This window comes from Panthera onca, chromosome A2 (assembly GCF_046562875.1).
Source record: "Panthera onca isolate mPanOnc1 chromosome A2, mPanOnc1 haplotype 2, whole genome shotgun sequence".
NCBI lineage: Eukaryota > Metazoa > Chordata > Mammalia > Carnivora > Felidae > Panthera > Panthera onca.
The window spans coordinates 144960906-144975148 of record NC_138340.1 but is presented as its reverse complement, the minus strand read 5'-3'; the positions used below and the strand labels follow the sequence as shown (position 1 = coordinate 144975148).

At 51.9% G+C, this 14243-nt stretch overlaps 1 protein-coding gene across 1 annotated transcript in view; it reads left to right on the top strand.

The window, feature by feature from the left end:
• Positions 1–1120: 1120 nt before the first annotated feature.
• KCP (kielin cysteine rich BMP regulator) overlaps positions 1121–14243 on the top strand; it is a 47030-nt gene continuing 33907 nt past the window's right edge. The window contains exons 1-3 of the mRNA XM_078439707.2: positions 1121–1249; positions 9361–9477; positions 11661–14239. Of these exons, the coding sequence (XP_078295833.2) occupies positions 14161–14239 (79 nt within the window). The 5' untranslated portion in view covers positions 1121–1249; positions 9361–9477; positions 11661–14160. The remainder of the gene's footprint in view (positions 1250–9360; positions 9478–11660; positions 14240–14243) is intronic.

The following is a 14243-nucleotide window of genomic DNA, read 5'->3' as shown; positions in this document are numbered from 1 at the left end:
CTGAGCTCAGCATTTCACTCAAACCACTTCCGTCCCCACTGCTGGGCTCTGTCACAGAAGAGATCAGGGCTCCCGTCCTTCCTGCCTGTTGGTAGAGCATGAGGCACCTGGACAAGAAGGAAAAGAAAGAGGAGGAAACCTTCTAGGCTTCTGCAGTGCAAATAGTTGCTTTATGGGGACAGAGGCCACTTGGCCTCATAGGATCCAGCTGTGGACCTTGGTGTTCTCTCTTGTCCCCCAAAAGACCTGACTGGAGCCTAGACTCTTTATATGTCCCCACCAGGGAGAGGGGTCCCATCCAGGTCCATGAGGTCCACCCATCATTGGTTGGCAGGTAGGGGACTCTGTGGTCACAGGCTGCAGTGGGTTTATCAGCCAGACCCATCTCGAGTCCCTGCAGCTTAGAACCAGTCAGTGCATGGGACTGCCTGCCCCCTGCCTGGGGCAGGACTGGTGTCCGTCTGAGGTGAGAAGTGAGGGAGGGAGTCAATTCTGTCTAGGATGTCAGGGTCAGCCCAAAGGCATAGGGGTGCTCCCAACTCACATCTAGCCCTCAGGGTGGTAGGCAGATGACAGAGGACTAGGGTTGGCTCTGGGACTCCGGAAGAGGTGCTCTCTGGCCTGGAGCAGCTGAAGCAGGTCATGGGATGGGGCTGTCAACACTTCGTCGCGGAAGGGAGATGTCCGCTGCCCCTCTTTGGCCTTCTACAAGGCAGGCTGGGTGGGGGGGTGTGGGTTGAGCACCTCCCACTAGAGGTGGGGGGAGGAGTTGGAGCTCTTAGGGGCTGGTGGGAGCCAAACAGAACTGTGGGAACAGGTGCTTGATTCCTGCCAAGCAGACACTTCTGGACTATTTCCTGGGGGTCAGGCCTCTGGGGGGGGGGTGCTGGGTTGGGGTGTCCCCAGATTACTGCTCTGGTAGCTTCGGATGCCAGCGGTGAAAAGTCAAGAAAGCACAAAGTTCTAGGGGCTAAAGGACCCTGAGAGGCTCCTAGGACAGGCCTACCCTGCTCTCTTGGGTCCCAGAGAAGAGGGGGCTGTCAGGCCTCTCTGAAGGGGAGTCCGGCGGTGGTTCTTACCAGGCCAGTGTTCTGGAACCTCATTGTTTCACAGGTCTCCAAGCCAGGAGCCAACTGGAACTCTGATGCCCGCCCAAGTCCCCATGCCAGGCCGACAGCAGCCACATGGATGCTGGTGGGCATGTGGGATTCAGGAGTCTCCACTGATCTGTGCCAGTCTGGAAGGCCACGTATGTCCTGTTTCTCTCAGCCTATCCTCCTTCTTCTTTGCTGGGGCAGCGCATTCTTCCAGATCTGCAGGGGGACTGACATGACTTGACAGTTATCCGGGGCCCATCACGGAGACAGGAAGAACGAGCTACCTGCTCAAGCAGGAAAGAGCTCCCAGGGGCTTCTTCATCATGCCCACCCCCCACCCCCCAACACACTGCAAAGGCTTGGCTTTGCAAGTAGCAGGTCACAGAGCGTCCAGAAGAACTGGGCAGGGGGACAGTGATCCCAGGGCTCCTGGGTCCCACCTGGGACTTGGCCATCCAGAGAGCAAGCGCTCAATCCTGCATCCTCACTGTGGTTCGGGGCCCGGGGTTCAGGGGAGAGACGGTAGGGCGCAGGCCCCTTGCAGAGGAACAGCCTATCCCAGGCCTTGGAGAAGAGCCAGGAGCGGTCACCGCCCGCCCCACTGCAGCACCAGGGAGGGGGGAATGCTGGGTCAAGGCGGTGTTGGAAATGCATGTGGTGTGGAGGGGGCAGGCCCCATGCTGGGCTGACCTGAGGAGCAGCTACAACCAGACGATCCTAATGAGTCCTTAATACATGCTACACGCTACTAAGCACGTTTCATGTTATTACTGCATTTAATTGCCATGAGCAGCCAACATGAAGTGGGCATTATTAGTATCTCCCTTTACAAAGAGGCAAGCTGAGAGACTTGCTAACCCCGTGAACTTGGACAAGTTAATCTATGAACTTCTTTGTAGTCTTAGTATCATCCTCAGCTGATAGAAGCACCGGCCCGATCTCTGCCTCAATCTTCACATGGTGCCTTTCCCCATGTCGTATCTCTGTGTCCTGTGTCCAAATTTCCCTTTTCATGAGGATGTTAGTCATAATGGATTAGGGCCCACCCTAATGACTTCATCTTAACCTAAATAATTACATCTGCCACGATCCTATGTACAAATAAGGCCACATTCTGAGGATCTGAGTTAGGACTTTAACGTACGGATTTGAGGGGAAATAATGCACCCCCTACCAATATTTAACATGTAACCTACTTTGCACCAAACACTGGGGTCACATTTGATTTTCATGGCAACCGTAGAAGCCAGGAGAATGTATCGCATTCATTTTACAGACGAAGACCCTGAAGTTCAGCAAGGTTAGGTGGTTCACCCAAAGGCACACAGCAACTAGTCTGGGATTTGAACCACACTAAACCATAAGTGACGTCTGATCATGCCAGAGTCAGATACACCGGGGTTCAGGTCCTAACTGGATGGCCTGGAGAGGTATTCACCCTCTCTAGCCTTCAGTGTCCTCATTTGAAAAATAGGGTCAATATTGTCCCGTCAACAACAAAGTGCTGCTGTTCAAGGGTGACGATGAGGTCTAGCCCGGTGACTGACACAGACTAGAAGAAATGATAATGATATAAACGTAGCAGTAGCTGCTGGGTAGGGCATGTCCTGTGTTCTGTTGGTTCTGGGTGGCTGCCTCCCTACGACCACCTGTCCTTGCTGAGTCCCCAGGGCAGTCAGAGCCAGGGAGGCATGCAGATCAGTCCACCCTGGCCACCCAGAGCTCCCTGGGGAGCTGCACCCCCTAGACATGACTCCAACTCTTCCCCTCCACCGGGCCCGACACAAGTGGGGGGGGGGTGGAGGGTGTTGGCAGCTGGGGGCCTCCTTCCCGTGCCCAGGCCCCAGGGTGTTGTCTGTGTAGAAAGGTGGCCCGGGTGTTCAGAGAATGACCACAGCCCCTGAGGGAGGCTGCCTACTGCCCAGCTGCCTCACCCTCTCTTCCTCAGGGGCAAGCCCATGAGAAATTGTAGGATCAGAGAACAGACCAGGGGTTGGGGGTGCAGGGATGGGGCTGACCACAAAGGAGCAGCACGAAGCGGTGGGAAGACTAAAATTAGTGGGTACACTAAAAAGAATGAGTTTTATTGTATGGAAATGACAAAACTTTAAAAAGTGATTCAGAAGGGCCAAATTCTATGGGCGCCTGGCTGGCTCAGGAGAAGCGTGTGAAACTTGATCTTGGGGTTGTGAGTTCGAGCCCCACGTTGCCTGTGGGGGCAGATTACATGAATTAAGTAAGTAATTAAAAAAAAAGAAGAGCCAAATTCTGAATGTCAAGAAGTTTTAGGAATAGCTTAACAAATTTAGTTTATAGTTTCCTTTTTATGCAAGCAAAAGACCCAAATATGATAAATATGTCTTAGAGAACTCTTTAAATAAACCTAAAATAAAATTTCTAAGTAATTAAACAAAGAGAAGCAAAGAAAAGGAATACATCCTTCACAGAAAGGCAGGAGTGGCACCTTGTCCCTACCCTTTGTGTCTCCCTCCCTCCAGCCTGGCTTGTCAGGGCCCTGCTGTGCCTCCCTGACTTCCTCCCAGCTCTCCGGAGGCTGACTTCTGTCAAGCTCCCTGACTGTCCCAGGGGCTCAGACAAAGGGCCCACCCTCAGTATGGGTGGCTGCAGGTGACAGGCGGACAAGTTGGGGCCCTGGCAGGACACAGGTGGCGTTAAATGGAGGCAAGTTCGCAGAAGTGTTAAACAGGGTTACGAAAGCCAGTGGGGAATGTCCAGGCACCCAGGGCTTAGCATCATCGGGAACCATTACTACCCTCTGAGGGACAACCTCCAGGACCTGCCACAGCAAGGCGACGGCACTGTCTGTTCCGTATCCCTGTCCCTCTATCTCTTGCCAATGCCTCCCCCTAGCCAATGCCCTCCCCCTCTGGCCACCCGGAATCCAGAGACCAAGAGAGCCAGGGGCATGCGGACTGAGGAGGCCAGCCTCCTTGGGGCGTGGAGTGAGGCAGAAGAAAGCAGAGGATGGATGGGGGGGAGGGGTGGCAAGCAGAGAGAAAGGGAGGAATCTGATGGGGGGGGGGGTTGGGGGATATGCCCTAGGCCCCAAGGTTACCTCAGGCTTCTCCCCCGGGGGCAACCAAGCCTCCCAGCTGCTCTTCCAGGCTGGGAGTTCCTGAATGAACGAACGAATGAATGAATGAATGACGAATTTGAGGATGGATGAGTGACGGATATAATGGGAAGAGGCTGGCTCGTGCTGGCACTAAGAACAAGGTGGATTATTTCCCCCAGGATTTCCACCCTTCTAGGCCTTTAAGGACTGTTTCCTAAGTACCCACTTCGAGGCCCTGCAAAGGACCCTGAGCTGGAGAAGCAGAGGCCAAGGCAGGGGTGGGGGTGCCATCAGGCACTGGGGAGCCTGTGTGGCCCTGCCCTGCCCTGCCCGGGAGGCCTTGCTTCTCCTCCCTCTCACTGGAAACACACTCAGGGGCTGCCCACCCCCTAGCTCCACCCCCACCCCTCACCAAGGCCCCACCTTCTCCATCTGGGCCACTCAGGGCTGGGTTCAGTTGGGTGTTGATGCTGCAGGGCAGGGGAGGTGAGGGACAGCAGGGTGGAGACTGGAGACCGAGGGACCTGTCACCCCGATTAGTATAGTGTGCACATCTGCAGAGTAGCACCAGCTCCCCAGCGCAAGCCTCCTGGTGGGAGGAGCAGAGCTTGGCCTCGGGACCTCGAATGTTCTCAGAGTGCCCTGGGAGGTAGGGATGGTGGCGATTGATGGGGAGGGGGAGGCTTTCCCTTCCGTGGCTGGCGGTGCCAGGAGGGGCCTGGCATTGTGCTGGGCGCGTGAACACTTGCACATGTGCATTGTCTGACCTAGATACTTTGTCAGGTTGCAAACCACCCCTCCCGCACCCTGTACCTCTTTCAATTAGGCTGGGTGTTTAGCGAAGGCTATTGTGAGTCCGAGGGTGCAGAGGCAGAGAGGTGCGGAGCCCCAAATCTCATGGGGAAAACCTCATGAAGGCTCAGTTTCTGGAGTCCAAGAACCAACACTGGGGTTGGGGTGCGGGTCAGGATGGGAGGGTGGGAGGCATAAGGCAGAGACCTCTTCTGAGAGGTCTCTCTTGGGGGTCCTCAGACATCATATCCCCCACTTCTACTTTGGACTGGAGCTTGGAAGGCAGCAAATCATGGGACTGAGCATCACTTGGGATGAGGGTCAGGGGCCTGGGGTGAGGGTTCAAGGGCAGAGTACCCCTCATTATGCTTCAGCCTTGCCCCGACCCAGTCTTCAGTCGCGGCCTTCATAGAAGTCTGAGTGAGTAGTACGGGGCCCTATCCCCAGTGAGTGAACTGATCCCTGGTGTGTGAGTGACCCCGGTCTTCACCTTGTCCTGTGCTCCACCCGTTCCCTGCTCCCAGGTCTGTTCCCAAAGATTCCCAGATGCACTGACCCACTGATCCAGATGCACTGATGCACTGATCCAGATTCCAGACCCACTGTGGGGTTCCAATAGAGACCGTTTGCTTTCTTAGCAGGGCCGCTGGTTGAATGAGATAGGCGGAAGCCTTCTGCGACTGTCCCCCTCCAAGCTTCCTCATGTTCAAATACCCCCACTCCATGCTTTGCCTACCCTCCAGCCCAGCTTAGCTCAGGCTTCGAATTTTAGGATACTCTAGGGAAAGGGCAGAGGGTAGCTACCATTGCCACTGAGCCCTGCCCCCACAGCCTGTTTGTCTCTGGGGGCAGAAGGGAATGTGGACGAGCTCAGGGGTTATACCGAGAAGTACTTAAGGTGTAGGAAGGAGCAGCAGGGGCAGTTGCCAGGGGAGCCTGACCCCAGGGCTACCAATGAGCTGCTCCCAGACCTTAGGACACTTGCTTTCCTGGACCTGAACATCTGACTCAGGAAATCCGAGGTGATGCCTAGGGCCATGCAGCCCCCCAAATGCTCCATCAAAGCTGCATCCTCCGTATCGCTCACTGGGGCCACCATGTGGCCATCTCAATGCCTCAGTCCTTCTCGGTGGCATCCCTTTTCCAAGGCCATTCTTGCTCAGGCAGCTTTCCTGCCCACACACTCGGCCCAGGACCTTCCCTGGGGACATCTTACCTGGATGGGACAGGAAGACAGTATAGTAAGCTGTCCACAGTTAGCCTAGAGCAACCACTAAGAAAACTACTAAATAAATAGGTATAAAAAAAAATCATTTAGGAATAATTTAAATCTTATATTAGAAAATACTCACATTGTAAAAGAAGGCAGTCTGGGAGAAATAGAGGAACAAAAAAGACATGAGATATTTAGAAAACTAGCAAGATGGCAAATACAACTATCAATAATGTGAACGGATTAAAGAATCCAATTAAAAGGCAGAGATCATCAGATCCGACACCAATATCCGACAATATGCTATCTATAGGAGACAGATTTTAGATTTAAAGATATAAGAGTGCCCTCTCTCTCTCCCTCTTTTTCTCTCTCTCTCAAAATGCATAAACATTTTTAAAAATTAAAAAAAAAATCTATCGGGTCTAGTATAGCACAGGGGAATATAGTCAATAATGTTGTAACAACTTTGAATTTTTTTTTTAACATTTATTTATTTTTGAGAGAGAGAGAGAGACAGAGCGTGAACAGGGGAGGGGCGGAGAGAGAGGGGAGACACAGAATGCAAAGCAGGCTCCAGGCTCTGAGCCATCAGCCCAGAGACCAACGCAGGGCTTGAACTCACAGACCGCAAGATAGTGACCTGAGTTGAAGTCGCATGCTTAACTGACTGAGCCACCCAGGCACCCCACAACTTTGTATGTGATAGATGGCAGCTAGACTTGGTGGTGACCATCCTGTAATGTATATAAATATGGAATCACTATGTTGGGCACCTGAAACTAATACAATATTGTGTTTCAATTAAAAAAGTATTATGATGATGGTATATGTTAGAAATCTAATGGTTAATTTAAATTCACATTTACTGTATATATTAAACATAAACTTTCTGCTTTAAACCTTAAAAAAATTGACTGGGTCTGATATTAGTATAGCCTCTCAAGTTTTCTCATGGTTGCTATTTGCATGATATAGCTTTTTCTGTCCTTTTACTTTACATCTATTTGTATCTTTGGGTTTTTTTTTTAATTTTTTTTATTTTATTTAAAATTTTTTTAACATTTATTCAGTTTTTGAGAGACAGAGAGAGAGCATGAGCAGAAGAGGGGCAGAGAGAGAGCGAAGACACAGAATCCAAAGCAGGCTCCAGGCTCCAAGCTGTCAGCACAGAGCCCGACGCGGGGCTTGAACTCACGAACCGTGAGATCATGACCTGAGCCAAAATTGGTTGCTTAACCGACTGAGCCACCCAGGTGCCCCGTTTTTTGTTTTGTTTTTTTTTTTTTAATTTTTAATGTTTATTTATTTATTTTGAGAGAGAGGGAGGGAGAGAGAGAGAGAGAGCAAGCCGGGGAGAGGCAGGGAGAGAGGGAGAGAAAGAATCCCATGCAGGGTCCATGCTTCCAGCACAGAGCTGGATGCAGGGCATGAACTCATGAACTGTGAGATCATGACCTGAGCCGAACTCAAGAGTTGGATGCTTAACCTGCTGAGCTACCCAGGCACCCCCAGACCCAATAGATTTTAAAACAAAGGAAGTTACTAAAGATAAAGAGGGACATTTTATCGTGATAGAAGTTTAATTATCTAAGTGGTGACAATTGGAAACAGATATGCACCTAACAAAAGAGCTATAGTTCACAGCACATACAAAAATTAACTCAAAATGGATCAAAGACCTATATGTAAGAGCTAATACCATAAGAAAATATAGGAATAAATTTTCCTAACTTTGGATTAGGTGATGGTTCTCTACATATGACACTTGAAGTAAAGCAACAAAAGAAAAAAAAAACAGATAAATTGAACTTCAACTTCATCAAAATTAAAAGCTTTTGTGCTGCAAAGGACACAGTAAAAAAAGTAAAGAATGGAAGAAAACAGGGGTTAGCCATATACCTGGTAAGTGATTTGTAACTTACAAATCTTTGTTCTTTGTAATATACAAAGAACTCTTACACTGAATAAACAAAAAGACAACTCAGTTAAACTTGGGGAAAGGATTTGAATAGACATTCCTCCAGAGAAGTTATATAAATGACTAATCAGCACATGTAAAGATGTCAACATCATGAGTCATTAGGGAAATGCAAATCGAAACCACACTGGGATACCACTTTACAGCCACGAGGATGGATATTAAAAAAAAAAAAGTCAGACAATAATGAGTGTTGTAGAGAATGTGGAGAAATCGGAACCCTCATATACTGCCGGTGGGAATGTAAAGTGGTACGGCCACTTAGGAAACCAATTTGGCACTTCCTGAAAAGGTTAAAGATAGAGTTACCACACGATGCAGCGATCCCACCTGGCAGACACCCAAGAGACGTTGATGCATAAATCCACAAAAAAACTTGCACGTGAATATTCATAATAGCCCCAAAGTGGAAACAATCCAAATGCTTATCAACTGATGAGTGAATAAATAAAATATGGAATAAAAAAAATAAAAACTGGAATGTTATTCGGCAGTAGAAAGGAACAAGGTACTGATACATGCCACAACACAGAAGATCCTTGAAAATACGCTAAGTGAAAGAAGTGGGACACAAAGGACCACATGTTGTAAAATTTACTCAGATGAAATGTCCAGAATAGGCACATGAATCCGTACAGAAGTGAAAATGAGTGGTTGGTTGCCTGGGGCTGGGGAATGGGTTGCGGTGGGAAATAGGGGGTGACAGCAAAGGGTACAGGGATTCCTTGGGGGTGACGAAATGTTCTAACAGTTGATTGTGGTGATAGTTTAGTATATTCACAGCCGTGTGACTATACCCAATTACTGAACTGTATACTTCTCCCCGCCCCCCCCCCCCATAACAACATCCTTTATTGGGCACCAGCAGTGCCCTGGGAAGCCCGCGTGCACAGACTGGACGAGGTGCAGGGCTGGCTTTAGTGACCGTGCTGTCGCAGGTGCAGTCCACCTCAGCCACACGTCCCAGTTTTTAGTTTCTTTGTTCAGCTTTATATACACTTTCGGGTGCCCCCTTCCCCGCCCCCGCTGCTGCTGTCACATGCGATCACATGACTTTCAACTTCACTCATGGGCTACTCAGCTATCAAATCAATGGCAAAGTTTTCATTCGCCTCTTTCTGGTGACCTACAAATCGAATTTTCCTAGCCTTTATTATCATAAACATGACGGATGTGTGTAACCTTCTCCCTGGTGGGCCAGGATCGCACCCTGAAACACCTGGAGCCTCCACACAGCTCATGCCCAGCAGCCCCAGAAGGTCACGCTGCCGCCATCTTGTGGGCTCTGAATTGTGCTCTTTCAACAGGTGGATTTATGGTATGTGAATTATATTTCAATAAAGCCGTTACCAAAACAAAAACCATAAAAAGGGAACCTGAGGTTATTTGTGGGTATTAGGACATCTGGTGCCTCGTGGTAGTCCAGCTGTGGTTTTGATCTGCTGGCCTCTCCTCCTTGTCATCTGATCCCTCTCTTCATATTATCTGGAAGGAAGAGCTGCTATTCCTTTCCCTCAGTCCCTATTCTAGCCCTTGTTTTTCTCTAAAACTGTGGGGTGGGGCTATGGTGCTGGGTGAGACCAGTTGCTTGACCAGAAGAACCCCCTTGACCAGTCTTGGTCCAAACTCCAGTGGCCAGCCTATGTGGGAAGGCAAGTGTGGACCCTGACTGCCAAGGGAGTCCAGAGAGGGGTGCTGAGCTAATCCAAAGCAGAGGGCCTTGGGCAAGTGTAGGCAATGTCCCTTACTGACCAGCCTCCATCTGGCTCCTCAGAGCCACAAATTGAGTTGGGTCAGTTCTGATGCAGGCTGTCAATGATAGCCTTTGCCTCTGTTTGGGATCTGAAGTCTGGGGCCCTGACCCAGGATCGCAGGAATAGGGGCCAAAGGAACTTCTGAGACTCAGTAACCCCAACCCAATCTTTGGATTTTATAATGGGGTTGAGGCAGTGGGAAGAGAGACCCCTGTGTGTGCCCATCCACCGGTACCTGCCAAGCAACCCCCATGGCCATACCCTGGGATTAAAGCAGAAAGGGGCGGAGCTGGCAAAGTGGACCTGCTGGAGGGGCGCTCCCAGCCCATTGTGCAAGGGAGCATAAATCTTGTAAATTTTGCACGCATAAATCTTGTAACTGCATGCATTCCCAGTGCTGTGGGAGAACCGAGGAGAAGCGGAAGTTCCCCGTGTGCAGGAGTCATGGGTGGTGGGTGAAGATCAACAACATCTCCATAGCGGTTAGGCGTCAGAGCTCTGGTGGAGCGCCAGTCCCCCGCTCTCCAGCTGAGTGAGCTTGCCTAGGCTGCTTAAACTCTCCAAGCCCCCGTTTCCTTGCCTGTTGGAGCCATTAAGGATAGCAAGAAGAGAAATGGGTGGGAAGAAGAGGGAACTGCCAGCAGGAAGCTACATGTATGTATCTTGTCTCCTCTTCCCCCAACTTCTTAGCTTGAGAAATGAAAGTCACAAAAGAGATTGAAGACACCCTAGGTTGGAATAAGCACAAGAATGACTGGCAAGCTCCCCTCCAGGCTGGAGAACCTCCAGGCTTGGAGGTCCCTGTATGGGCTCCTGGAAACCTCCCCGCCCCCACTTCCCCCCAGGTCCTTGCTCTGCTGCAGGATTCAGATACGCGATCTGATTGCATCAGTCTCTCTATGCCAAAATCAAATCAAAAAATGTACACACACTCCTAAAATCCCAGCAGGTTCAATCCAACAAGGAAGTATTCGGTTCCAGCTGTGAATATTAATCTGTGCAGTGTCGGTCAAGTGTGGGGACTGGTATTTCGTACTGAGCAGTTGTGCCGCAGCTTGGCACAGAGCCTGGAACATCGTGAGGTGGACCTTGGCGGGCATTTTAAGGACAGGCAAAGGATGACCTTCCCGGAGGGGGACCGGTGGGCTACCTACTCTGAATTTGGGGGAGGGGCAGCCAGGCTGTGGGATACAGTTGTGAAATTCAAATCTCAGATCTCTGATCAACAACACAGCCCCCACCTGCTGTAGCAGCTCAGCTGGTCAGCCAGGGGTAGCCTTCGCCTGGAGTGGAGATGATGTTGTGAGTGGGGAGGGAGGGTCCTGGGGGAATCGGGAGGCTGAGAGAGGAGCTGCTGAGATTGCGGACTCAGGGGCAAGTTGACAAGGGTTGTGGGGGTGGGGGGATGGGGGGATGGGGGCTGGGATCCTGCACAGTCTGTTGCAAAATGCCATCTCTAAACGAAACCTCATGGTCCACACATGCTTGCATATGGTCGTGTGAGCCAGGTGAAGGGTGTGGAAGAGCATACCCGTGTCACCCTTGGTCACCTGGGGGTGGCAGTACATGGGCAAGGGAAGGGCCTGGGGCAGATGTAAACGATAAGCTTTGTTTTTATACCTTTGTAGTATCTCATTTCGTTTGTCACAACCGGTACGGTCTGAAAGATAACAAGTGAAGTAGAAGAAATTAATCATTTACTAATCCTTTCTGTCTCTCCCTCCTCACAACTGCCTTTTGCTCCCAGCCAGCAAATCCAGAGAGAAAACCAACCTGTTGCTATTGGCAGTGCAACCTGAAGCAGGTAAGGAGCGGGAGGCAACTTATGTTGGGGTCTTCTGTGGGCCGGGCACCGTGCATACGTCAGGCGCACACACACATCGACCTGCAGACTCGGCGGTAAGAGAATCAACAAGGGATGTCGAAGACCAGGGACTAGCAAGGGTGGGAAGCCATCACCACTCCTGGGCCGAGAGGACAAGGGGAAGGAATAGCGTCATCACGGGAGCCAGGTGAGCAGAAGGAGGGAAGAAATACCCCGAGCCACTCTCCTCTCCTGCCTTCCAGGCCTCGCCTGTGCCTCTCATTGGCTGTCCCCAGAGGCGGCCAGGGGGATGCGTCTGTAGGGGCAGAGAGGGAGGAGAATGAATGGGAGGAGGGAGAAATGGAGAACCACCAGCACAGACAGCGGGTGCGGAGCAGGAGTTGACCTCAGAACTTCAGCTGCCCTACGTAGCAACATGTGCTCCTGTGCCCGCCCGTCCCCCCGGCTCCCACACACCACTCTGTCTGTGGGGCCATCTTGCCAAGTAAAGGCTCAAGCCCGAGTCTTTCCTTCTTTCTCTGGCCAGAATGTCCTCTTCTAAGGGAAGGGCTGGGTTTGGGGTCGGGACAGCTGCGTCTGGCAGAGAAACGTGAGTCCTGTATTCCAAGCCCGACACCTATGATCCCGTGCTCACACTCCTCCTCTGCCAGGAACCCCATTTCCCCTTCTCTTGACCTGCATGGGACATTCCACCAAGGACCACGTTTTGTTTACTGCCACATCCCTGTATCTGGCTTGATGCCCGGCACAAAAGAGGCTCACAGTAATCACTCGTGGTGGAACTCAAACGACTCTCCGGATGCCCTTTCCTCAGGACCCTGGGCTTTTATGTCATGGATTGGGTTTTCCAGAAGCTTCTTTACCTTCTGTTGCAGATAAAGAATGTACCGAGCCCTCTTTCCAGCCATTAATTTACATAACCTTCACAAAACAGTCAATTGGGGGGGGGGGGTGTTGTTAGAGCTACTGGTCACAGCTAAGAAAAATTCACCACTGAAAGTTAAATGACTTGCCTGGAGTCACCGGTAGAAAGTCCCATCAGACCCAGGGTTTGGTCTAGCAGCTCTCACCACGGTCTGCGCTTAGCCCCTGCTCCACCCAGTCTCCCAGGGGACCTGCACCGCTTTCTTTAACCTTGATGGGACCAGAGCTGCTATTTCCTTGTTTCTCTTCTGGCCTGCTGGCCCTAGCTTTCCTCTGCTCCTGTGAGCCTAGCTCCAGGCCCGCTGAGGCCGGCTCTCAGCATTGGCTCACGGCCGCCCCTCCCCCTACTGCCAATGTCTTAGGCCTCTTTAGGGGTCCACATTCCTGGGGAGAGATGCTGTCCTCTCTTAAGGCGCATGGGGAGTGGGCTGGGGGGACCTGTAGTCCCGGCCTGGGCTAGGGGGAAGGGTGGCTTCTGACTTGCTGGCCTTTACAGCAGGGAGGGAGACTGCTTTGGCAGGATTCATGGCTCCACCCTCAGTGTCCCTTTGCCTGTGAGCTAGGGGCCCATCCCCACCTCCCCCTGCTTCCCAGCTGCACTGAGGAGTTTGTGGCCAGCTTTCTTCACTTCCTCCCTTTGGCCCCCTCTGCCTGCTGAGCCCAGGGCCCAGCCCTGCCCCCAGTCCAGGCTCACCCCCGCCCCTAGGACTGACTTTAGGAACTGGAAAATGGGCAGGGACCAGCCAGCAAAGGGAAGGGAGGGCTTGGCATTTGGGGCCAAGCCTGGGCTTACTGGAGGTGGCTAGGGGTGGGGAGTAGAGCCCAGGAAGGAAATGTATAGGTGGACAAAGGAGGACGCAAGCGGGAGCCCTTGATTCCAGAGGTCTGGAGCAGCACCTATGGCTGTTATTTGTTATTTACGGAGCACTTAGCGTGTGCCAACCACTACCCTAAATTAGTTTTATATTCTCACTGCCAGTCTATAAAGTAGATAGTATAATCCTCAGTTTACAAACAGGGAAAGTGAGGTACAGTTAGGGGTCTGTTCAAGGGCACACGGATTTGGCTAAATAGGGTTTTGAACCCAGCCCAATCCTCTTCCCCTGCAAGCAAGAAAAAAGCTGAACTGGGAACCCAAGGGCAAATGGAATAACCCTAAGGGGGCAGGAAAACCAGCTGTCCCAGGGCCCCAGAGTGACAAATCCGTGTTTATTGTCCGGTCTCCTCCAGGGATCACGTGCAGGAGACGGTCCCAGCTTCCCGCAGGGCTGGGGCTGCTCTCCCGCCGCCTTACCTCTGAGACAGGGCTGGGGTCAGGATGGAGCTGGGGTCCAGGGCGCGAGGTGCCCATCAGGGAGGCAGGCGCCACCGGGCGGGATGACAGACTCCAGAAGCCCTCCCTGAACAAAGACTGGGTGGGAGGTGGCCTGGTGTGTCCCCACCCCGCCTCCCCCAGCGCCTGCTGAGCCGCGACCACAGACAGCGAGGCGGAGCGAGCATGGCGGGGCCCCCGGCCGCTCTGCTGCCCCTCGTCCTCCAGCTCACGAGCGTGGCCGTGGCCTCCGCGACGGACGGAGGTAA